This window comes from Chenopodium album, chromosome 27, assembly GCF_948465745.1.
Source record: "Chenopodium album chromosome 27, dcCheAlbu1.1, whole genome shotgun sequence".
Classification (NCBI taxonomy): domain Eukaryota; kingdom Viridiplantae; phylum Streptophyta; class Magnoliopsida; order Caryophyllales; family Amaranthaceae; genus Chenopodium; species Chenopodium album.
Genome location: NC_137860.1, coordinates 24,547,585 through 24,566,270, shown reverse-complemented (window position 1 = coordinate 24,566,270; position 18,686 = coordinate 24,547,585). Strand labels below are relative to the sequence as shown.

Genomic DNA, 18,686 nt, shown 5'->3' with positions numbered 1-18,686 from the left:
ATGACTATATAATAAATGTTGTGTTTGACAACTATATCATATGTCTAATTCTAGGAAAATGTGAAAGATCCTTCAATATTTTGTTATTATGTAATTAAATAAATTTAAACCTTGGTAAATACAAAAAAAAAAATAGTCTTTTGCTGAAACATGTGATTGAGATAATAAATTTATTATATTCGACATTATCAATAACACACATAATACTAAAACAGACAACAGGAATGACACATGTCACTTCCTGGTGTTGTTTTTTCCCTCCAAAATCCCCCTCCCCTTTTAGCAAAAAAATCTTTTATTTTTAGAAAATTTGTAATATTCTAAAGCTTATATATTATCTTTGGATCAAATGTATTTCATCACATGCACTTGTGACTCTCTAAACACCAAAAAAAAAAGTTTTTCTTTTTATTTCGCGTTCGTAATTATTCCATACACATTTACCTAAAATATAATCTAACTCTTTTTAATTACCGTTAATATAGTATAAGTGAGCCGCTGTTCAGATAAAAGATACTATCATTACCGTCTATTGAAAATTTTCCCTTAAAGTAATAATAAAATTGATTCATATAATTGATATTAAAGAAATTACTTTAAAACATCACTTTAATCTATTTTTTAAAAACTACCTCTAATCTTTTCTTTCTTAAACTAATGGATTATTATATATGACTATATAATAAACTAGTTTAAGGTCCCGTGCAATGCACGGTTTTACTTAATCAAATTATGAATTACAATGTTACTATAACATTAATATATTTGTATATATAAAAAAAAAATTTAAAACAAATACTTGAATTTCTCTTCAAAGAAAAATTAACTTGAATCAAAAGTTATTGATTATTGAACATTAAAAAAAAACACTCAAATTTAATGATTATACTGTTTTATATGAGAATTAAATTTATGTTAATTATAACCCGTGCAATGTAATTATATACCCCATATTTCCCTATTTTGTTGGCATGTTTTGACCGGCATAATATTTTATAGTATACTATAACCGGAAAAATATTTTATACAAATTTAATTGACTTAACTTTTATGACAATTAATAATTAAGGCTTTTTAATTTTTGTTTTATATTTATGTTTATAGTTATTGAATTGTAGCGTTATTAATATGAATAAATCAAAAAAATTATAGTAAAAGCTAAAGTGTCTAATCCTGGTTGGAGAAAAAAAAAAAAAAAACTTTCAAGGAAAAAATAAATTATAGAATGATACGAAGTACGGGATTAGTACATTATTCTAATTTGATATATTAACTTATATGTTTGTTTATTATAGAAAAATACCTATTATAAAAAATTATAAAAAATATGCATATATAATATATTAAGAATATGAATGCCAAATTGAAGGTCAAATATTATATATTATATAAATTGATATTAATGAAGATTTTGTACAAAAAGAAAAAAAAAAGGAAAGAAAAAAGTGGCGGGAAAATTTTTAATCAGAACATGACAAGTGTCATGTCAGATTCGCTTTTAGTATTATGTAATTGACTAGGTTAAGTCCCGTGTCATACACGGTAATTTTTAATACTTAATACTTATCATTAATTTAACACTATTATTTAATTATTAAAAATTATACCTAATTACAAAATAGGAAGAAAGTTATGTAATTACAAAAAAAAAATTAAAAAAATTTATCACACTAAAGAAAATAGAGGGAATAATATATGCATGACTAATAAAAATAATTATGGATTACATCACAAAGTTATAGATAGAAAACTATTATTGCATAATATTGTATAAAAAGTAATATATTTGTTGAATGTGTATAAATGGAATATACTTATCAAATAGGAAGTGAAATATAATTGTATAGTTCATTAGTTTGTATTAAAAACTTCTCTAAGAAGCTTTGGCAAAAAAAAAGTTTTAGAGGGAAATTTTTCAACCAGGAGATGACATGTGTCATTCCTGATTTCGCTTTTAGTATTATATAGAAGTTCATTAGTTTGTATTAAAAACTTCTCTAAGAAGCTTTGGCAAAAAAAAGGTTTTGGAGGGAAATTTTTCAACCAGGAGATGACATGTGTCATTCCTGGTTTCCCCTTTAGTATAAAGTTATAGATAGATAGAGATAGATAGATAGATAGATAGATAGATAGATAGATAGATAGATGTTGTGTTCGACAACTATATCATATGTCTAATTCTAGGAAAATGTGAAAGATCCTTCAATTTTTTGTTATTATGTAATTAAATAAATTTATATCTCGGTAAATACAAAAAACGTTATTATCGTTTGCTGAAACAAGTGATTGAGATGATAAATTTATTACATTCGACATCATAAAAAGATGTATAGTAAAAGAAACATCGAGCATAGTGACAAGTGACATCTTCTTGTGTATCAAACAAATGTTGCCTAACTGTTGATTATAATTGTCTTTAATAGTCCGAGCACTTTTTATTTCCATTGAAATTATTTTATTGGATATAAAGGTGATTTATTTGTAACTCATATCCTCCGTTTTTATATGTATGTTGTGCTAATAGTTTTACTGTAGATTTTATTATGTTGTTTGATTAATTCATGTTTATTAAAAGGCATATATAGATAAGTATTTAGTCATATAGTCACTAGATTGTACAGTTTTATTGGGAATGACATGCATCATTAATATAATATAATGTGTACTACATTTAAAGATTTTCAACACAACTAATTAACAATAAAAAATTCTTGATCGTAGTTTTTATAATTTTATGTTATTATTTTATTTTTCTAAATGCATTGCATTTTTTTTTTATTACACATGAGCTCCTCATTTTTAATATTATATCACAATTAATTATGGGAAAATAATTCCAAATAATTATTACTATCGTGCATCGCACGTGAAAGAATTGGAAAGCAAACAGATTAAGGCCAATTGCTTTAATCACCAACTAGTTTTGTGCCCGTGCGATGCCCGGGTTGTTTATGGACTTTTAAGATAAAATTATAGTTCAATTTGTATAAATGAAATATTGGTATTTTATTGAAATAAAACTCTAAATAACAATATACCAAATTTGTTAAAAATAGAATTTTTAAATTAACTTTTTATGCTACAAAATCTATCTATATCTATCCAACGTGGTACGACACTTGACAAGATGTTGAAACGCTAAATGTTGTCTTGTGGCCTAATTATAAGTTTATTATTTGGTATTTTATCGAAAATAAAACTCTAAATTAACGATCTTATTCTAAAATTCTATCCTAATTTCTATCCTAATTTGATTGAAAGAAATTCTCAACTGTCTTTTTTATCTTATGAAGTCTATTTAAATCTGTCCAAGGTGGCGCGACACTTGGCGAAAAGTTTGAATGCCAAGTGTCGTTGTCTCGTGACCTGGCTAAAGTTTAGCTTTATATATTAGTTATATGATTCGTGTGCCGGATTCCAAACCTTCATCATTGTTCTTTTAGAGGCCTCAACATTGTACGAGCGTTTGGTGATTAATTCCCCTACCAATAGCAATTCTAGGTTATTTTGTCGCAGGTTCCTCTATGCATCCAAGGTCAACTAAGTCTCCCTCATCGTCCTCTAAACGAAGAACAGAGCATTTTGAAGCAAGTTCCTCGGCCATATTGCCGGAGATCAGGCGTCCAAGTCGGCGAATGGAGAACGGCTTTTCTTGCGAAGGAGGGAAACCCTTTCTTTCAAGGGAGAGATTAATAATTTTAAATTTTTAATTACAAATAAGAGAGGTAATTTTGCAAATTGAGAAGGGCATTTTAGGAAAAAGCAAATTTATCACCCAAAAAGCTCTTTCTTTTTATATTTCTCTTTATCGTTAAAAAATACTTCGTACTATAGATATATTAAACCAATAATTACAGCAAGGTTGTACAAAATTAAAAATTAAAACTTTATAAAAAAAAATTAAAACTTTATTAAAAAAAAAAAATCCCTTCAAAAAAAAATAAAAAAAATTAAGGGTATGTTCTCTTCAGCTTATTTTCAGTTCAGTTCAGCTCAGCTCCAATAAGTTCAGTTCAGTTCAGTTCTTATCTTGATTTCATTTTCTCATAAAATATTCAATTCAGTTCAGCTCTAATAAATTCAATTCAGTTCAGCTCAGTTCACTCAGTTCACAACAACCCGGCACTGAGGGTAGGCGGGGAGTGCTGTGGCCTAGGGCCCATGGCCAGTGGGGGCCTGAAAAAATATATTACTCCAGTTTTGTTAAAATTAAAAAAAAAAGGAAAACTCTAATGCATGAGAACACTCTTTAATTCTTTGCCATTAAGTATTTCTACGCTTCGCTTCACTATAAAATTGTTGCAATTCCCGTTTTCCAATTCCCTGAGCATTAAATACAAGTAAAAAACTTTCTTTCAAAAAAAAAAAAAAAATACAAGTAAAAAACTTCATTTCCCACCAAGTAAATTAATGGGTTCTTACCTTTCACTCTTATCAATTCCTTAAATATTTTGATAGTGTAAATGAAATTATGAAAATGTTATAAGCACGTAAAATATCCTTAAAATTATTACTCATCCCGTCAAAAAAAAAAAAAAAAAAAAAAGAAAACTATTACTCATTAGTTTCAATTATATTCGTAAGTCTCGTATGTTGTACGGTACGGAGTACATTATAATTATCCTACTATGAATGAAAATAACAAAATCATTGATTTAATCATCTCATCGAGTTTTTTGCGTGTATTTGTGTCCACTAATAATTGTGTTTATTCTCTTTCGCATTCAGGTAAAGTTTCTCTCTCCTTTCTCTATTTTTATCCATGGATAAATATTGGGGATTAATGTTTAATTTAGATACTCTAGTTTTAACTTTTAAATTAACAAACTTATGATCAAGTATTCAACTTTATTTTAAATCTTTGTAATTGAAGAATATTTGGGTTGTTGATACTCTTAAAATATACTACGTAGTATAGCAGTAGATCATACTATAAAAGTATAAAGTTACAATGAAACATTGTTCTTATTTACTCTGTAGTACACGTACATGGGGTATGCAGTATATTGTATATTTTGTACTCCGTACTAGATACAAAGTGTATATGTTATACTACTTCCGGTTCGATTTACTCGCAACAAAGTACAACTTTACGCATACCTAGGCAAAAGATGGAAAACATGATTATAGAAAAATAAGGGTATATGCTTAACTATTAATCCAACCAAAAAAAAAAACATAAACAAATTCAACCTTAATTAAATTAAATAACCCACCACCACCAAGCATCACCCAAACCACAACCACCACCCAGTACCAAACCTTACCACCGTCGACGCACCACCACCACCCCACAGCCCCAGCAAACCGCCGACGCACCACCACCACCCCACGCACTCAGCAACCCGCCGACCCACCACCAGCAACCCACGAACCCAGCCACCCTAACGAAACCAGCAACCCCCCGATCTGCAACCACGAACCCAGCCACACCACGATCTGCAACCACTAAACCAGCCACCCCACGATCTGCAACCACTAACCCAGCCAACCCACACACCCCAGCCACCCCACAATATGCAACCACGAACCCAAAATCGCCGATCCACCAAACCAACGGAAAACTACCCACGAAACCAAACCCAGGAAACCCGACCCAAAAATCCCGCCGATCTGAAACCACGAAACTCGACCCACGACGCCGCCGATCTACAACCCCCGCCGCTCCTAACACTACGAAGCCACCATGAAAATGGGGTTGGAGGAGGAGAGAGAAAATTAAAGGGGATGAGGGTTTAAATAATTAAGCTTGGGGTTTAATATAACAAAATCAGATTTGTAATTTAATAAGGTTGTTTAAAAAAAAAAGTAAGGGCATATTGGTCAATTACCACCCAAAAACATACTAAAAAAAGAAAGAAACAAGTTTGTTGCGAGTAAATTGAACCACCCAAAAAAGGAAATTGTTGCGAGTAAATTGAACCGGAGGTAGTATTATTTTAGAATGATTTTTTTTTTCTAAGGGCCCTTGTTTATGATTTTGCCAAGGGCGCATAAAATATCAGGAACGGTCCTGTCAATCAATCAAAACAGGCACTAACAACCCATAAATTTTAAAAACTAATAACCCATAAATTTAAACAAAAAAACTCGCAAGTAAGCCAAAACAAAAATACTTGTAAGTAATTTTAAAAACCGTGGTTTAGACTTATAAAACAAATCTTGGTTTAGTTAACGGTAAGAATTCAAAATCCTAGTACCAACTTAAACTTCTCGCACTGGGTCTTGTTATTTTGCTCAACATAATTCCTTGAATTTTGATGATTGTTTCACTTTTTGAATTTCAAAAAGCTTTAAGAGTTTGAAACCCATTAAATCGATTGAGTCAAGGCCATCAAAATTGCAGTCTTTAATAGCAACAATTCATCTTGTTCTTTTGCCGGAAAGTATGGCGGAAGGTGGTAATCAATCAATTAAGTTGCCGGAAAGTTCATCAATGGAGGAAGGTCGTGATCGATTGTCTGAATTACCTCAAGAGTTGATATATTCTATCTTGAGCCGTATTCCCATTAAAGAAGCGGTGCGAACTGAAGTTTTGTCAAAGCGTTGGAAAAATGTTTGGAAGGGATTACATATTGTTCAATTCTTTTATGATGAATTTCTGGATGTAGAGTTTGAAACCACTGTCAACAGGATTCTTCAGCAAATGATCAATCGCTTAGAGACTTTTGGGCTTGTTTTGAATTCATCAAATGATGATAATTACCTTGATGATTATTTTGCAATAATAATGCCAAAAGGAATTAAAGTGATACATTTAATTGACTTGGGGCCCGCACGATTAAAGCTTCCAACAAGAATGTTTAACAGCAATACTTTGACTTCGATGTGTTTGGGACTCTACAATTTTGATGTAAAGATGGAGGTTACGGAAATGCGCATGTTAAGGTGGATGTGTGGAAACACTTTAAGAGATAGAATCAGAAATGAGGTTATTCGCAAGAAAGTAGGTGTGGCGGGCATTGTAGATAAATTAAGGGAAAATCGTCTGCGTTGGTTTGGACATGTAAGACGGAGACCCGAGGGTGCACCGGTGCGAAGAGTGGAAGAGTGGGACCATGGAGGGATTAAACGAGGAAGAGGGAGACCAAAGATGACTTGGTTGGAAGGAGTGAGGAAGGATATGAAGTGCATGGATTTACGTGAGGATGAAGTTTTGGATCGTAAGGGATGGAGGAGAAAGATTTATGTTGATGACTACACGGAATAATCAAATTTGGTTCATGTTAGCCGACCCCACTTTTGGGATTAAGGCTTTGATTGATTGATTGATTGATTGATTGATTTGCTAATGGATGATGCTGCAGCAATTTCTTTGCCGAATCTACTTAATCTTGAAGTAGACATTTTTCTTTCACAATTTGGTATTGTGGAAAAATTACTCAAGAATTGCGAGTCATTAAATTTTCTCTTTGTTCATGATTTTGATGAGGCGAAAGACGTCAATACGGAGCTTAATTTTGCAAGCACCAGCCTTGAGGTCTTATATATTTCATTGCGCAGTCGGCCCAAAAATGTCATTATTGATGCGCCTCAATTAAAGCAATTCTTTTTTAATGCAAAACTGGAGATTCTGATTAAGGTCCTGAGAAAGTCGTTCAATTTGTGGGAAGTACAAATCTTATGCCCCTTGTTAAGGATTTTGGAATTGTTGAATCTATTCAAGTTTGCAAGTGATATTACCTTACATCCGAAGGTTATCATGGCATTCAATGGCCTAAAAATTAAAGGAAAAATCTTTGAAAATGATACCCTCAAACTCACTGTTGATATGACAGCAGCCACTGATTTTTTTTGGGATGACAAGTCAAGTTTACCTGACTGTTTGGTGAGCCGATTGAAGTCAATCACCATACTTATGGGCAGTCATTGTATGAAGGAGGTTCTGGAGTTCGTTCAGTATATTCAGCTTTCATCTCAGTTGGAGGTATTAGTTGTCCAATCATAGTTGTAAGTACAGTAGTATACTATCAAGTGTTAATGCATAGTTCTAGAGTTTAGGAGTATTCTTTCAGAAATTTTTACAGTTTTAGGGTTATTCGGATTGATGTTTACATTTGTATACGCTGCAAGGAACCAGCCCAATAATCAGCACAGACCTACTATACAATTTACATATACTACAGGATAGCTAAATCAGCCTCAGCATCAACTTGATGGATTGAGCTGAAATAAGCAGTTATGGAGTTTGTTAGCCTTTGGGGGCAATTTTGTAATTCATTCTTAGTTTGTTATTTCCCTAAGTCAGTTAGTTTGTTATGAGGAATTTTGTATTAAATAGAGGTTTGCTTGGTGAGGAGGTATGCAAACATTATATTTTGATAAACATCTTGGAGAGATTCTCTTCCTGTCAAAAGAAGGGTGATTGTATTGCTGATTACACTACTATTCAATACAAATCAGTTACTTTAGCTAATTTCCTTTTCTGTACCTTTCTAGAATACTCTGTTCTGATCCAAGTCCTAGCATACGCTTATGATGATTTCAAGTACAGAGTATTTTCCTTCTTTCTTTCAAAAAAAAGTACTCGGTATTTTCCTAGCAATTGTTTTACAAGTTTGAATTTGTATAAACTATCAAGGACTCTTACAAAATTAAAAAGAAAAAGAAAAAATAGCAAGAGGAGATATTACAGAATAAATATGACAGTGAATTTCATTGACTTCTAATAATCTTACATCAGAAATATACATCATATGTGCGAGCCACTAAAGCAATGATCTGATTCATTCTCATATGCAACAAAAATCAGCTTCCAAAAAGCCTTCCCTATGACTCACCAAACAAGCCACAAATTCCCCCGCCAATATAATTTACATCTAACAACCACAATCAGACCCCAATATCGAACCATTAACGGCACAAATTCCCTCGCCTGCAGGTGTCAGTTAGAGCTATAGCCTCAATTTCCTACATTGATAACAATGTCTGACCAAAACACCAATTTAAGGTACCCAGGAAGAGTCAAGGTTATAAGATTTAGGGGCATGTTTCGTGCATCCACACAAGATCACCAAAACTGGAACCTGAAGAGCACTGAGTGCATGTGCAGCCACTCCATAATCTTGCTTTTGTCTCTAAGTGAAAAGCATCTTCAACTCCTCTATACGTGCACTTCGGACTTCTTGATCAGTCAGTGCACCAGAAATCATCCTCTGTTTTCTAGCCTGTACAGCCTCCATTCTTTCCTCCACCGTTCCCTGATGCAGTTTATTGTTAGTGGTCATTCAAAATCAACCCATATACTGAAAGTCAATCGAACGTTCATGTTGAATAACATATTCAAAGATAAAGTGTTTGGACCACGTAAAAGCAATAAACAAACCCTGTAAATGGTCCTGTAGAACACTTGGGAAGTGCAAATCCCATAATTAAATTTTCTAGTAGTTACAACATAGAAATGCTCTATAGGAAATGGGCAGCTTGTGAAACATGACTTCTAATGCCAGTAGATTGGTGGAAAAACCCATTTGTTTCAAGGAAAAAATAGGTCCAAAATTAAAAAAAAAAAAAAAAAATTACCTTGATAATGAATCTTTTAATTGATACAGGCTTAGTTTGGCCAATCCGATGAATGCGCATGACTGCTTGTTCTTCAACAGCCGGATTCCACCATGGATCCTATATACGTAACACCAACAGTAAAGATGTGGATCACATGACTGAATAACAGCAAGGACAATCCAGTAAAAAATGCAAAAGCAAACATAATTCACAAGTTTCACGAGCAGCCATTGTCCATGACTTTTCGTAACATTGAAAATGCAAATTTACAAGGCCAGCAGAACTTGTGATTTCAGTTTTTTATATATTGAAAATAGTCTCATATTCAATGCTTTCTCGCATCAGGTAGCTGCAGCAAGTTGCAGAATCCATAATGCATGTACCAGACCTACCGTGCAATCATACATTATACATTTCGAAAAATTAAAGAGGCTTCTAGTCCAAACATTTATAAGATAACTTATTCCCTTCCTGTACTATCCTCATAATCACAAAAAACCAACAAACTAGAATCTGATCAATATACTGAACCCTCCATATGCAATTAAATTGACTTCTAAATGTTCATGTGAAAACCATGTTGGTAAATAAGGCAAAAGACTTTAAATGAAAGCAAATTTATCCAACTTATCCAAGCTTCAAATAATCTCCACGGCGATATAAATGATGACATGTCTTGTAAGTAACAGCTTATAAAATGCACGTGGCAGCACATTAGAATCGATTTTAAAATGTACTATCCCGCTAAAAATGATGTCTTAGCAGTACGAAAGTAATAATAACTATCAAACACAGAATTCTTAGAACTCCAAGTTCTTTCACTGTTTCATAAAATGTATTTGAAATAAAATGTGATGAGCAAAGAAAGAGCTACTCTTTCGCCAACCTAATCAAGAAGTTACTGACATATATATCAAAGGGAAAATAAAACCCACTAGCGGCTAATGTAGATGCATTTTTTCAGGTAGAATCAAAGATTTAACAGATATACAAGTTAAAAAATGTCTATTGGCACCAAAGCATAGTAATGTGAACTAGCAAGTAGCAACTACTGCAATGGCATTTTGCCAATTAGATTAAAAAATGCTACGGAGTATTATAAAAATCCAATAGTATTCTCAGATTAATGCACATTCAGAAACTAAGTAAATATAAATTGGTATCAATCACACAAAAATAACCACTGTTGTGTTCGAGAAAATCATCAAACAACCAAAACACAGATACTGATTCAGCACCTACCAAGACAAAAGCATTAGAAGCAGCTGTTAGGTTTATTCCCACTCCGCCAGCCTTTAATGACATGAGCAAAACCTATTATCCACATACAAGTTTAATATAAGAAAATAGCACCTAGAAGACAACAGTTTATACTAAGAAAATGTTGAGCATTGTAAAGAGCATAAATAGAAAGTCCAAAGTAAATTTGACAAACCATGACATCACTATCTTCAGAAAATTTTTTTAATACTCTCTCACGTTGCTGTTGATTTAAGGTTCCATCAAGGCGAAGAAAAGATATGTTATTCCTGCGTACAAAAAAAAAAACGCCAAAGTAACTCCTGAGTACAAAAAAAAATATCAATCCAGAGAAAGCTATGTAACATTACACAATTTCAATCACTTAAGATAGCAATGTCAGATTATAAAAGTCAATCATAAGTACACAGCTTCAGATACAAAATAAAATAAAATAAAATATTATTTGGAAAACGATGTTGATGTAAACACCTTCATATCAAACTGCAGCGACATCCAAGCACAATAGACAAGGTCTTTCAGGAAGCCTTTCCACTTAAAGACAAGCTACTAAAAAAAAAAAAAAAAAAAAAAAAAATGCCAAGATCTCTACCATCTGAAATCTGAACAGTACTTGTGTTTAGACAATGCAAGGGCTGCACAGATATATAATGTGACACAAATTAACAGGCAGCCCTAATAACAGTGAACTTGATTTTGTATGATTTAATGTTATCCTGCAAGTACTAGAAATGTTTTCAATGAATACTTAAATAGGCAACAAGTATTCCAGAAAAAGCACTCAATAGTGTAGTTGATAACATAGAGAAACCGCTGATAAACCGACAAGTCTCAAAACAAGTTTGTTTCTGGACAGTCTATCATGCGATGCATATATCAAAGCTAATAACCTAACAACCAGAATCAAGAAAATTACCGAGTAAGAGGAATCTCTAACAGGTCCAGAAAGGCAGTCCATTGGCTAAAGACAATGCTTTTGGATCCAGAAGTTCGTAGATTTTCCAATTCACACAACAATGATGAAATTTTCGTAGATTCAACCCAATTTTTCTCGACATCTATTTGAAATCTACTGTCAGTTGGAGCTGTGATGAGATCGTGCTTGTTCACCGATTTTCTGAAAAAAAAACTTCAAATCTTTTGAGCCTGAAAAATATTGATCTTACAGCACAAACAAATAGGAAAATCTAGAGGGCAGATAAGCAAGGACATCAAAAGAGTGGCAGTATTAGATTGTACTGGATGAATATAAAACAGGGGAGAGGAGCCAGGAGAAGTACAATAGTAACAATACAAAAGAGAAACAGGATAAACTTTGGTAAGCTGCTGAAGAAACTTGAACATACCTGCAGACCGGACATAAACCCGAAGCAGAATTCCGCCAACTTGCCAAAAGGCACTCCCGACATAAGCGATGAGCACAAGGAGTCAAAACTGCATCTTCAAAAGCTTCAAGACATATTGGACACTCTCCTTGCTCACCATTCTTGAGCTCATCTACAACCTCTTGAATATAAGCTTTCGATGGCACAACTTTTGCTTCACCTTCAGCAGTACCGCGACCACCTCTAAGAAATCGTTTGGCAAGCTTATCCAGGTCAGCATAATCTTGTGTATCACCACGACTGCACACATTAAGCTAATTTCAGAAAAGATGTCCACAAAAACAGAAGTATGGGCAATAGGGTATGGAACATGATAAGAAATGAATAATTCAGCATTGAACATACAATGAAGCAACAGATTTTTTGAGAAAATTCTGTAACTAGCATAATAAAATTATTTGACACCCAAATTTTCCTATCAACCAAAGTACATTAGGATGATTAAACTAGAAGACCTTAAGAGAATCTAAGTTTCCAATTGAAAAGGTCCTGCTATAACTACAAAATCATTAGAGGGCTTCAGAAAACATTGTTGTTACAAAACATTGTTATTACACTGTAATGCATGTTACCAAGATGAGGTATAAGCAAATATAATGCAGCCACAAACAGCATCAAGCTATCAACAAGGCCAGCCACTGAGGTAGTATGTCAACAAAAATCACATATGAAGATGCCAAAAAAGAGATGAGAAATTCTCACCTCATGACAAGAAATGGATGGTCACAGCATTGCCGAAGTCGTAACAGTAATTCTAATATGGAAGCATAATTATGCAAAACCCGCCCTTGCTCCACAAATCGATCAAATTTCACCTGCAATATACTTGAGAAATGAGATATACAAAGATGGAGTATGCCAAGACAAAATCTTCAGGATAAACCAATGCTAAGAAAAATACCTTAGATTTTTTAAACAAAGCCTCATAAAAGTCCTTTTCAGCTTCTGTCAGCTCACAATAAACCACCTGGATATTAGCTGGAGGCAGGACTAAAATAGGCCTGAATGAACAGAAAAATGGCAAATTAAACTAAACAATTGAATAGACATCACATTTCTCTCAAAAATGGGGTGATATACGTATATTAGTCTAACTAGCTCACCTTCCATCTCGATCAACACTGTACTTTGTTCTTCGTAGCATTATTGGCCTTAAAATGGAGTGAACTAGTTTCAATCCTCTTTCATCACCTTCGTCAAATGGCTTTTGAACAAGTTTATTCCACCTGTAGAAGAAATTCATTAGACGACTTGAAAATCATTCCAACTGACAAACATGTAATAAGGACAACCAAACTTAAATCTCCTTAGTGTTAGATACTAGAACTAATGGATCACCACAACTGCATAGGATTAAGGATTCCTCCCCATTCTACTTCAAGGTATCATATCACATTTACCCCGAATCACAGAAACTCATTAACCATACAGCCCAAGCCAACTAATATTTAAAAGCCTAGTGTCAGAAGCTCATAATCCAAACTTACTTAAAAAAATAAGTAAATAAGGGAAAATAAAAATTAAAGAAAAAAATGTTATGCAGGCATAAGTTTTAATCTTCCGCTAAGAAACTTCACTAAACTAGTGAGCAAATAGTTGCTATCTTGCATATAACAATCTTCCCAAGATGAAAAAAATCCGGAGCAGAAGATTACCATGCCCAATTTCCCCATGGCTCCACCTTTAAAAATCGAAGAAGACTAAATATGTCCTCAAGATTGTTCTGAAAACCAAAAGAGTAGATGTAAGTCATCATAAATTGAACAAAGTATAGTTCTTGTAGATGAATTCAAAATACTACACCAAGCTTTATACAACAGAAGATAGTATGCATTACATTCTAACTGCAGATAAAGCACTACACAACAGAAGGTATGTATTAAATTCTAACAGCTGAGAAAGTATTGCACAACAGCTGAAGGTATGCGTTACACTCTATCTGCAAAGAATTATAAAGCAGCAAATTACCCAAAAAAAATGCCTGGATAAACCAACAAATATAGTAGAATATTAAGCTTTCAGATACCAATTTTCTTCTGGGCATAATATTCTTTAAGTTCAAAAAAAAAAAAAAAAAAAATAAAATAAATAAACAAAAAAATAAAAAGATCTTTGACACATTAGAACACCCATATACAGAATCCTTGAGTGATTCCAAAACACTTGCAGAGTTGATAAAAAGAATCAAGAAATACTAACTCGATTCTTAATTTCACCCCTCTTTTGGGTTGTCTCAAAAATATAACATGTTTCTATCTCAAGTTTACTTTCTCTTTCCTCTCTTCATCACATCAACCCCTTTTTTATCCACTTGACAACATTTCTAACTATTTCTCTGTCTATCCACCACCATAATTTTAACAGGCAGTAAATAAACATTCTAGATATTTAACCAAACAAAAATATGATAAATACTATTAAAGAAAGGGTGGTACACTACACAGACAGGATTACTAAAACAAAGGATAGTAAATAAAATGGTAAAACAAAAGGGCAATATATTAATAAGAAATTACATATATATTAAAAAAGAGATGTCACCTGGATAGGAGTGCCAGTGAGACACCATCTCGAATAAGCTGTTAAAGCATTAGCTGCCACAGAAATTTGGCTTTTTGAGGACTTAATTGTGTGTGCCTCATCAAGCACCACTCTTAACCAACGTATAGAATGAAGAGCACCACAGCCTTCAGTGTTCTGTACCAAAGAGGAAGATATAGAAAATCAGGTAAAGGGACAATGTGGCAAAAACTCTAATATCATAGCAGGCTCCAATCTACCTCAGATGAAAATTCTGAAGCTAGAACTCCATAGGTGGTGAGAACAACATCATTTTGAGTCAAGAGTTTAGCATCCTTTGATCTACCTTGTCCATAATGAACATAAACGGAGAGGGAACCAGGCAGAGCATGAGTTTCTATCTCTGCCTGTCAAAAACAAAAGTGAGCAACAGCCTGGTGATTTGCATAATATGAAGACCAATACCTTTAAGAATCTGAAAAAACATTAATAAGCAAATACCTTCCATTGGCTAAGGAGTGTCATGGGACAGACAATAAGACTGCCACCATCCATAAGAACATTCTCATTTCTCATATGCTTGTCAATGCCCTGAAATTTTGCAACCTTCTTAGTTGGATCAGGAGATGCATCAGTGGCTTTACTGAGCTCCGTACTTTCACCGCAAGAAAGGCTCAACTGGCTACTAGGTGATCCAACTCTCTCTGAATTAGACAGGAGAAGGGATATGGTCATGACTGTCTTTCCAAGACCCATTGCATCTGCCAGAATCTAAAAGCACAAACCAGAATCAAGATAGAGCATTTATATAGTAAAAAAGATTAGTGTTTATCCATTAATAGCACAAGAGACATACTCCACCCCTAGCCATTTGAAGTGTACTCGGAAATTCCATAGTTGCTTCACCAGAAAATGAATTCAAGTAGACAACAAGGTCTCTCCTGCAGAGCACAAGATTCTAGCTCAAATATATATCTTATTTCACAAAACACTACCGACTCCTATATACTAATTCTCTGTAATAAAGTAGATTTGAACCAAACATACTTGTCAGCCAGGCGATATGCTTCCCAACATGGGTGAAGAGTAGAAGCAGCCTCGTCAGTGGTTTGTCCCCTCTCCAACTGGACCATCCAATGAAGTGCCTGCTTCTGATAGGGACGGAGTTTGCAAAGAAGGGTGCTTGGTGGATCCATTTCCTGTAATATTTTACATGAAAGTTTAGTGGATAACTAATACAAGCTTATATGGCACAATTAGAGATTGTGGAAAAACATGATACCTCCAGCGTAGAGCTGTCTCCAACTCCAACAATGCTATCAACATCAGCATCGGATACACCTTCCTCACCTTCAACATTATCTACGTCTGATGTCAAGTTCTTTACATTCTTAGCATTCAACAATGAGGTGCGTAGACCTTCCTGTTCATACAAATTTCAAATTAAACACAAGGTTATGTACCACATAATTGGGTCACCTAGTAAACATGAGCTATACCGTAGAATCCAAAGACCGCTTCCTTGTGTACAAATTATCAGGAGTGAACTCAGCCTACATTGCAAGAGAAAGCCGAATGTTAATATATTTGCTAAGCATTTAAAAGTGTAATGCAGTACTCCAAATGCAGAAAGGTTTGAAAATCATTGAACTACCTTTTTAAAAGGAGCTATCCCAAGCAACCTGAATAAATTTGGCAACGGATGGACAACTGTTTCCTCATTTGAATTAGCAGCTGTTTTCAATGAATTTTGATGATGCTTCTGGAACATTGAACTGTTGATGTATACACTGGATAGAAAGCAAAGTGCACACATTTTAGGCAGTATATAAACAACAAAAGTACTTAATACCCATAATATAATCCATTGAACTATTAAAATTCGACTATCCTGCAATCAATTCCACGAAATCCTACCAACACAATCCTCATTGATTAAGCGTATCATGACATACCTCGATATTAGACAAACACATCAAAACTAAAACATTTTATTTTCCAAACATAACCAATACTCACCTCACATTTAACGCAATGGTGTCCATAATACCCAAATTTTCAGGAGCATATTTACAAAATCCCTCAATTTTAATCTTCTTATCTCTCACAAGGGGCAACAAACACCTTGACCACTCATTCGGAATCCGGCCAATCTACAAACAACAACATCAAACTCTATAATGAAGACAACAATATCAATACAAACTTCACCAAGTAAAAAACTTCCAAACAATTAAGTACACCTACCTCGCCGCCGCTCTTTGTAGAAAATCTAACAATCTCAGAACAAGCCCCAGCCTGTTTTCCTCTACCAAAAACCTTTCCTGGTAAAGGCGAATTCGAATTCAGCTGGTTCTTCACAGGAAACGCAAAATCAACCTCATCTCCAATCTTAATCCTCCTCCCTTTACTCGTCGACATTGCGGAAATCTCACCATACCCAACAAAACACCACTCTTCACCTACCGGCTTCGAACTCGAACAAGTAATCGCCTTTTCCCTCTCCTGCACATCAGCTACAACCATTTCCTTACAAATTACTTCCCCATTTGATTTAGAATCCTCATTTGTATCCTCAATCGTGATCAAATTTGAGCTGGGAATCTTCACCCTCTGACTCGAATTAATTCTAGGGTTTTGCCGACTTTGAGAAATGAAATTGGGGGTATCGAAAATAATGTTAATTGCACCTGTTGCATCATTGTTCGCCATGTGAAGAGCTCTGATTATGTCCATTTCAGCGTAATCTTGCCCTACTACTGACCGAATTGTTTCTATGACTTCATCTTTGATCTTGCAATTCATACTGTAATTTTCCGATTGTAAACCCTAAATTTGAATTCTATGAATGTCAATGAAATGAGGCCAAAATGTAGGAAATTGAGAGAATTTATGGTGTGTTAGGGTTTTGTTGAGTTCAATTGATGAAATATATTGAAGACGAATTGGAGAAATTGGCGGGATTTAGGGTTTTGAAGGAGGGAAATTGGGAAATGGCGCTTGGTTGAGGAACGGATGGACAGTGAAAGTATATGTAAATTCCCGCCATGTATTTTACATTATAGTTAAATAAAATAAAATAAAATAAATAATATAAATTTGACATAAATAATCCCACCTTTTAGTAGTCTGCTCATATTAGTCCCACCTCCTACCTTTCAATTAACTCATAATAATCCCAACTTCAACACATATCAGTTTAAATTGGACCCTCTTCACTTATGACCTGCTACACCAAGTAATCCTGTTGACATGGCATTTGGGTTGAATGTCAACCTTTTAGGTAACCCTGCCTTTAACCTGGCTACTGGTATAAATGTTTATTCATAGTCAATTCTTTCCTGTTGATTGAAATCTTGTATTACCAGTCTTGCTTTGTTCCTGACAATAATACCATGCTCATCTAGTTTGTTCCTGAACACCCATTTTAGTCCAATTGTCTTTTGAGCAATTGGTCTAGGTTCCAGATGCCAAACTTCATTTCTTTCAAACTCATTTAACTTTGCTTGCATAACATTAATCCAGTCAGCGTCAGTTAAAGCTTCAACATAGTTCTTAGGTTCCATGGAGGATAGGAATGCATAGAATGCACAGAAGTTCCTAAGCTGAGATCTGGTTTGGGTTCCTTTGGTGATATCGCTCATGGTTGCATCAATTGGATGCGAGCTTTGATGCATGCTTCCAAGACTTAGGTGTAAAGTCCTTGATTGGATACAATATTTCTTTATTATTGTTGACTGGTACTTTTGTTGGAACTTGATAGAGGAATAATCGATCGTTGGACAATCATCTTAAAACCAAACAATATTTCACTATACCTAAACCAACCTAAGACAAGTTTAGAGTAAGTATAGGATTGTATCCATAGGGAATGGGTAAGGACACCAAGAGTATGAAATGGTTGCAATCTAGTTCGGTCACAAATTGGGGGTTTTGATTAGATAACTACTATGGAGACAAGCACTAGGGGGAAATGGGAATCGACACCAACCAAACCAATGGATCAAAACAATAGGC

General features: G+C 34.1%; 2 protein-coding genes across 3 annotated transcripts; one reads left to right on the top strand and one right to left on the bottom strand.

The window, feature by feature from the left end:
• Positions 1-6,388: 6,388 nt before the first annotated feature.
• Positions 6,389-7,948, top strand: LOC145619821 (putative F-box/FBD/LRR-repeat protein At1g78760). The gene is made up of 2 exons (XM_081674513.1): positions 6,389-6,830; positions 7,308-7,948. The coding sequence occupies exons 1-2, from the start codon at positions 6,389-6,391 to the stop codon at positions 7,946-7,948; spliced, it is 1,083 nt and encodes a 360-aa protein (XP_081530639.1).
• A 681-nt stretch (positions 7,949-8,629) lies between these two features.
• LOC145619223 (DNA repair protein RAD5A-like) lies at positions 8,630-17,677 on the bottom strand. Of its 2 annotated transcripts, XM_081673869.1 has the most exons (20): positions 16,917-17,677; positions 16,689-16,822; positions 16,324-16,459; positions 16,169-16,222; positions 15,952-16,092; positions 15,717-15,868; positions 15,526-15,610; positions 15,171-15,440; positions 14,930-15,076; positions 14,691-14,846; positions 13,805-13,872; positions 13,253-13,375; positions 13,051-13,150; positions 12,852-12,964; positions 12,111-12,389; positions 11,681-11,881; positions 10,940-11,033; positions 10,747-10,818; positions 9,523-9,621; positions 8,630-9,200 (listed from the first exon to the last, which is right to left on the bottom strand). In XM_081673869.1, exons 1-20 carry the CDS (start codon positions 17,472-17,474, stop codon positions 9,078-9,080), a joined length of 3,105 nt encoding a protein of 1,034 aa, XP_081529995.1. In that variant the 5' UTR covers positions 17,475-17,677; the 3' UTR covers positions 8,630-9,077. The 2 variants fall into 2 exon arrangements, with proteins under 2 accessions (XP_081529995.1, XP_081529996.1); XM_081673870.1 differs by lacking the exons at positions 8,630-9,200; positions 9,523-9,621; positions 10,747-10,818; positions 10,940-11,033 and having other exon boundaries at positions 11,740-11,910.
• Positions 17,678-18,686: the final 1,009 nt, after the last annotated feature.

Coding starts and splice junctions, on each gene's coding strand:
- LOC145619821 (XM_081674513.1), top strand. CDS start 6,389: ATGGCGGAAGGTGGTAATCAATCAATTAAGTTGCCGGAAAGTTCATCA. Junction 6,831..7,307: donor CAATACTTTGACTTCGATGT/GTTTGGGACTCT, acceptor ATGATGCTGCAG/CAATTTCTTTGCCGAATCTA.
- LOC145619223 (XM_081673869.1), bottom strand. CDS start 17,474: ATGAATTGCAAGATCAAAGATGAAGTCATAGAAACAATTCGGTCAGTA. Junction 16,093..16,168: donor AGCGGTCTTTGGATTCTACG/GTATAGCTCATG, acceptor TTGTATGAACAG/GAAGGTCTACGCACCTCATT. Junction 13,376..13,804: donor CCATGGGGAAATTGGGCATG/GTAATCTTCTGC, acceptor TTTCTTCTACAG/GTGGAATAAACTTGTTCAAA.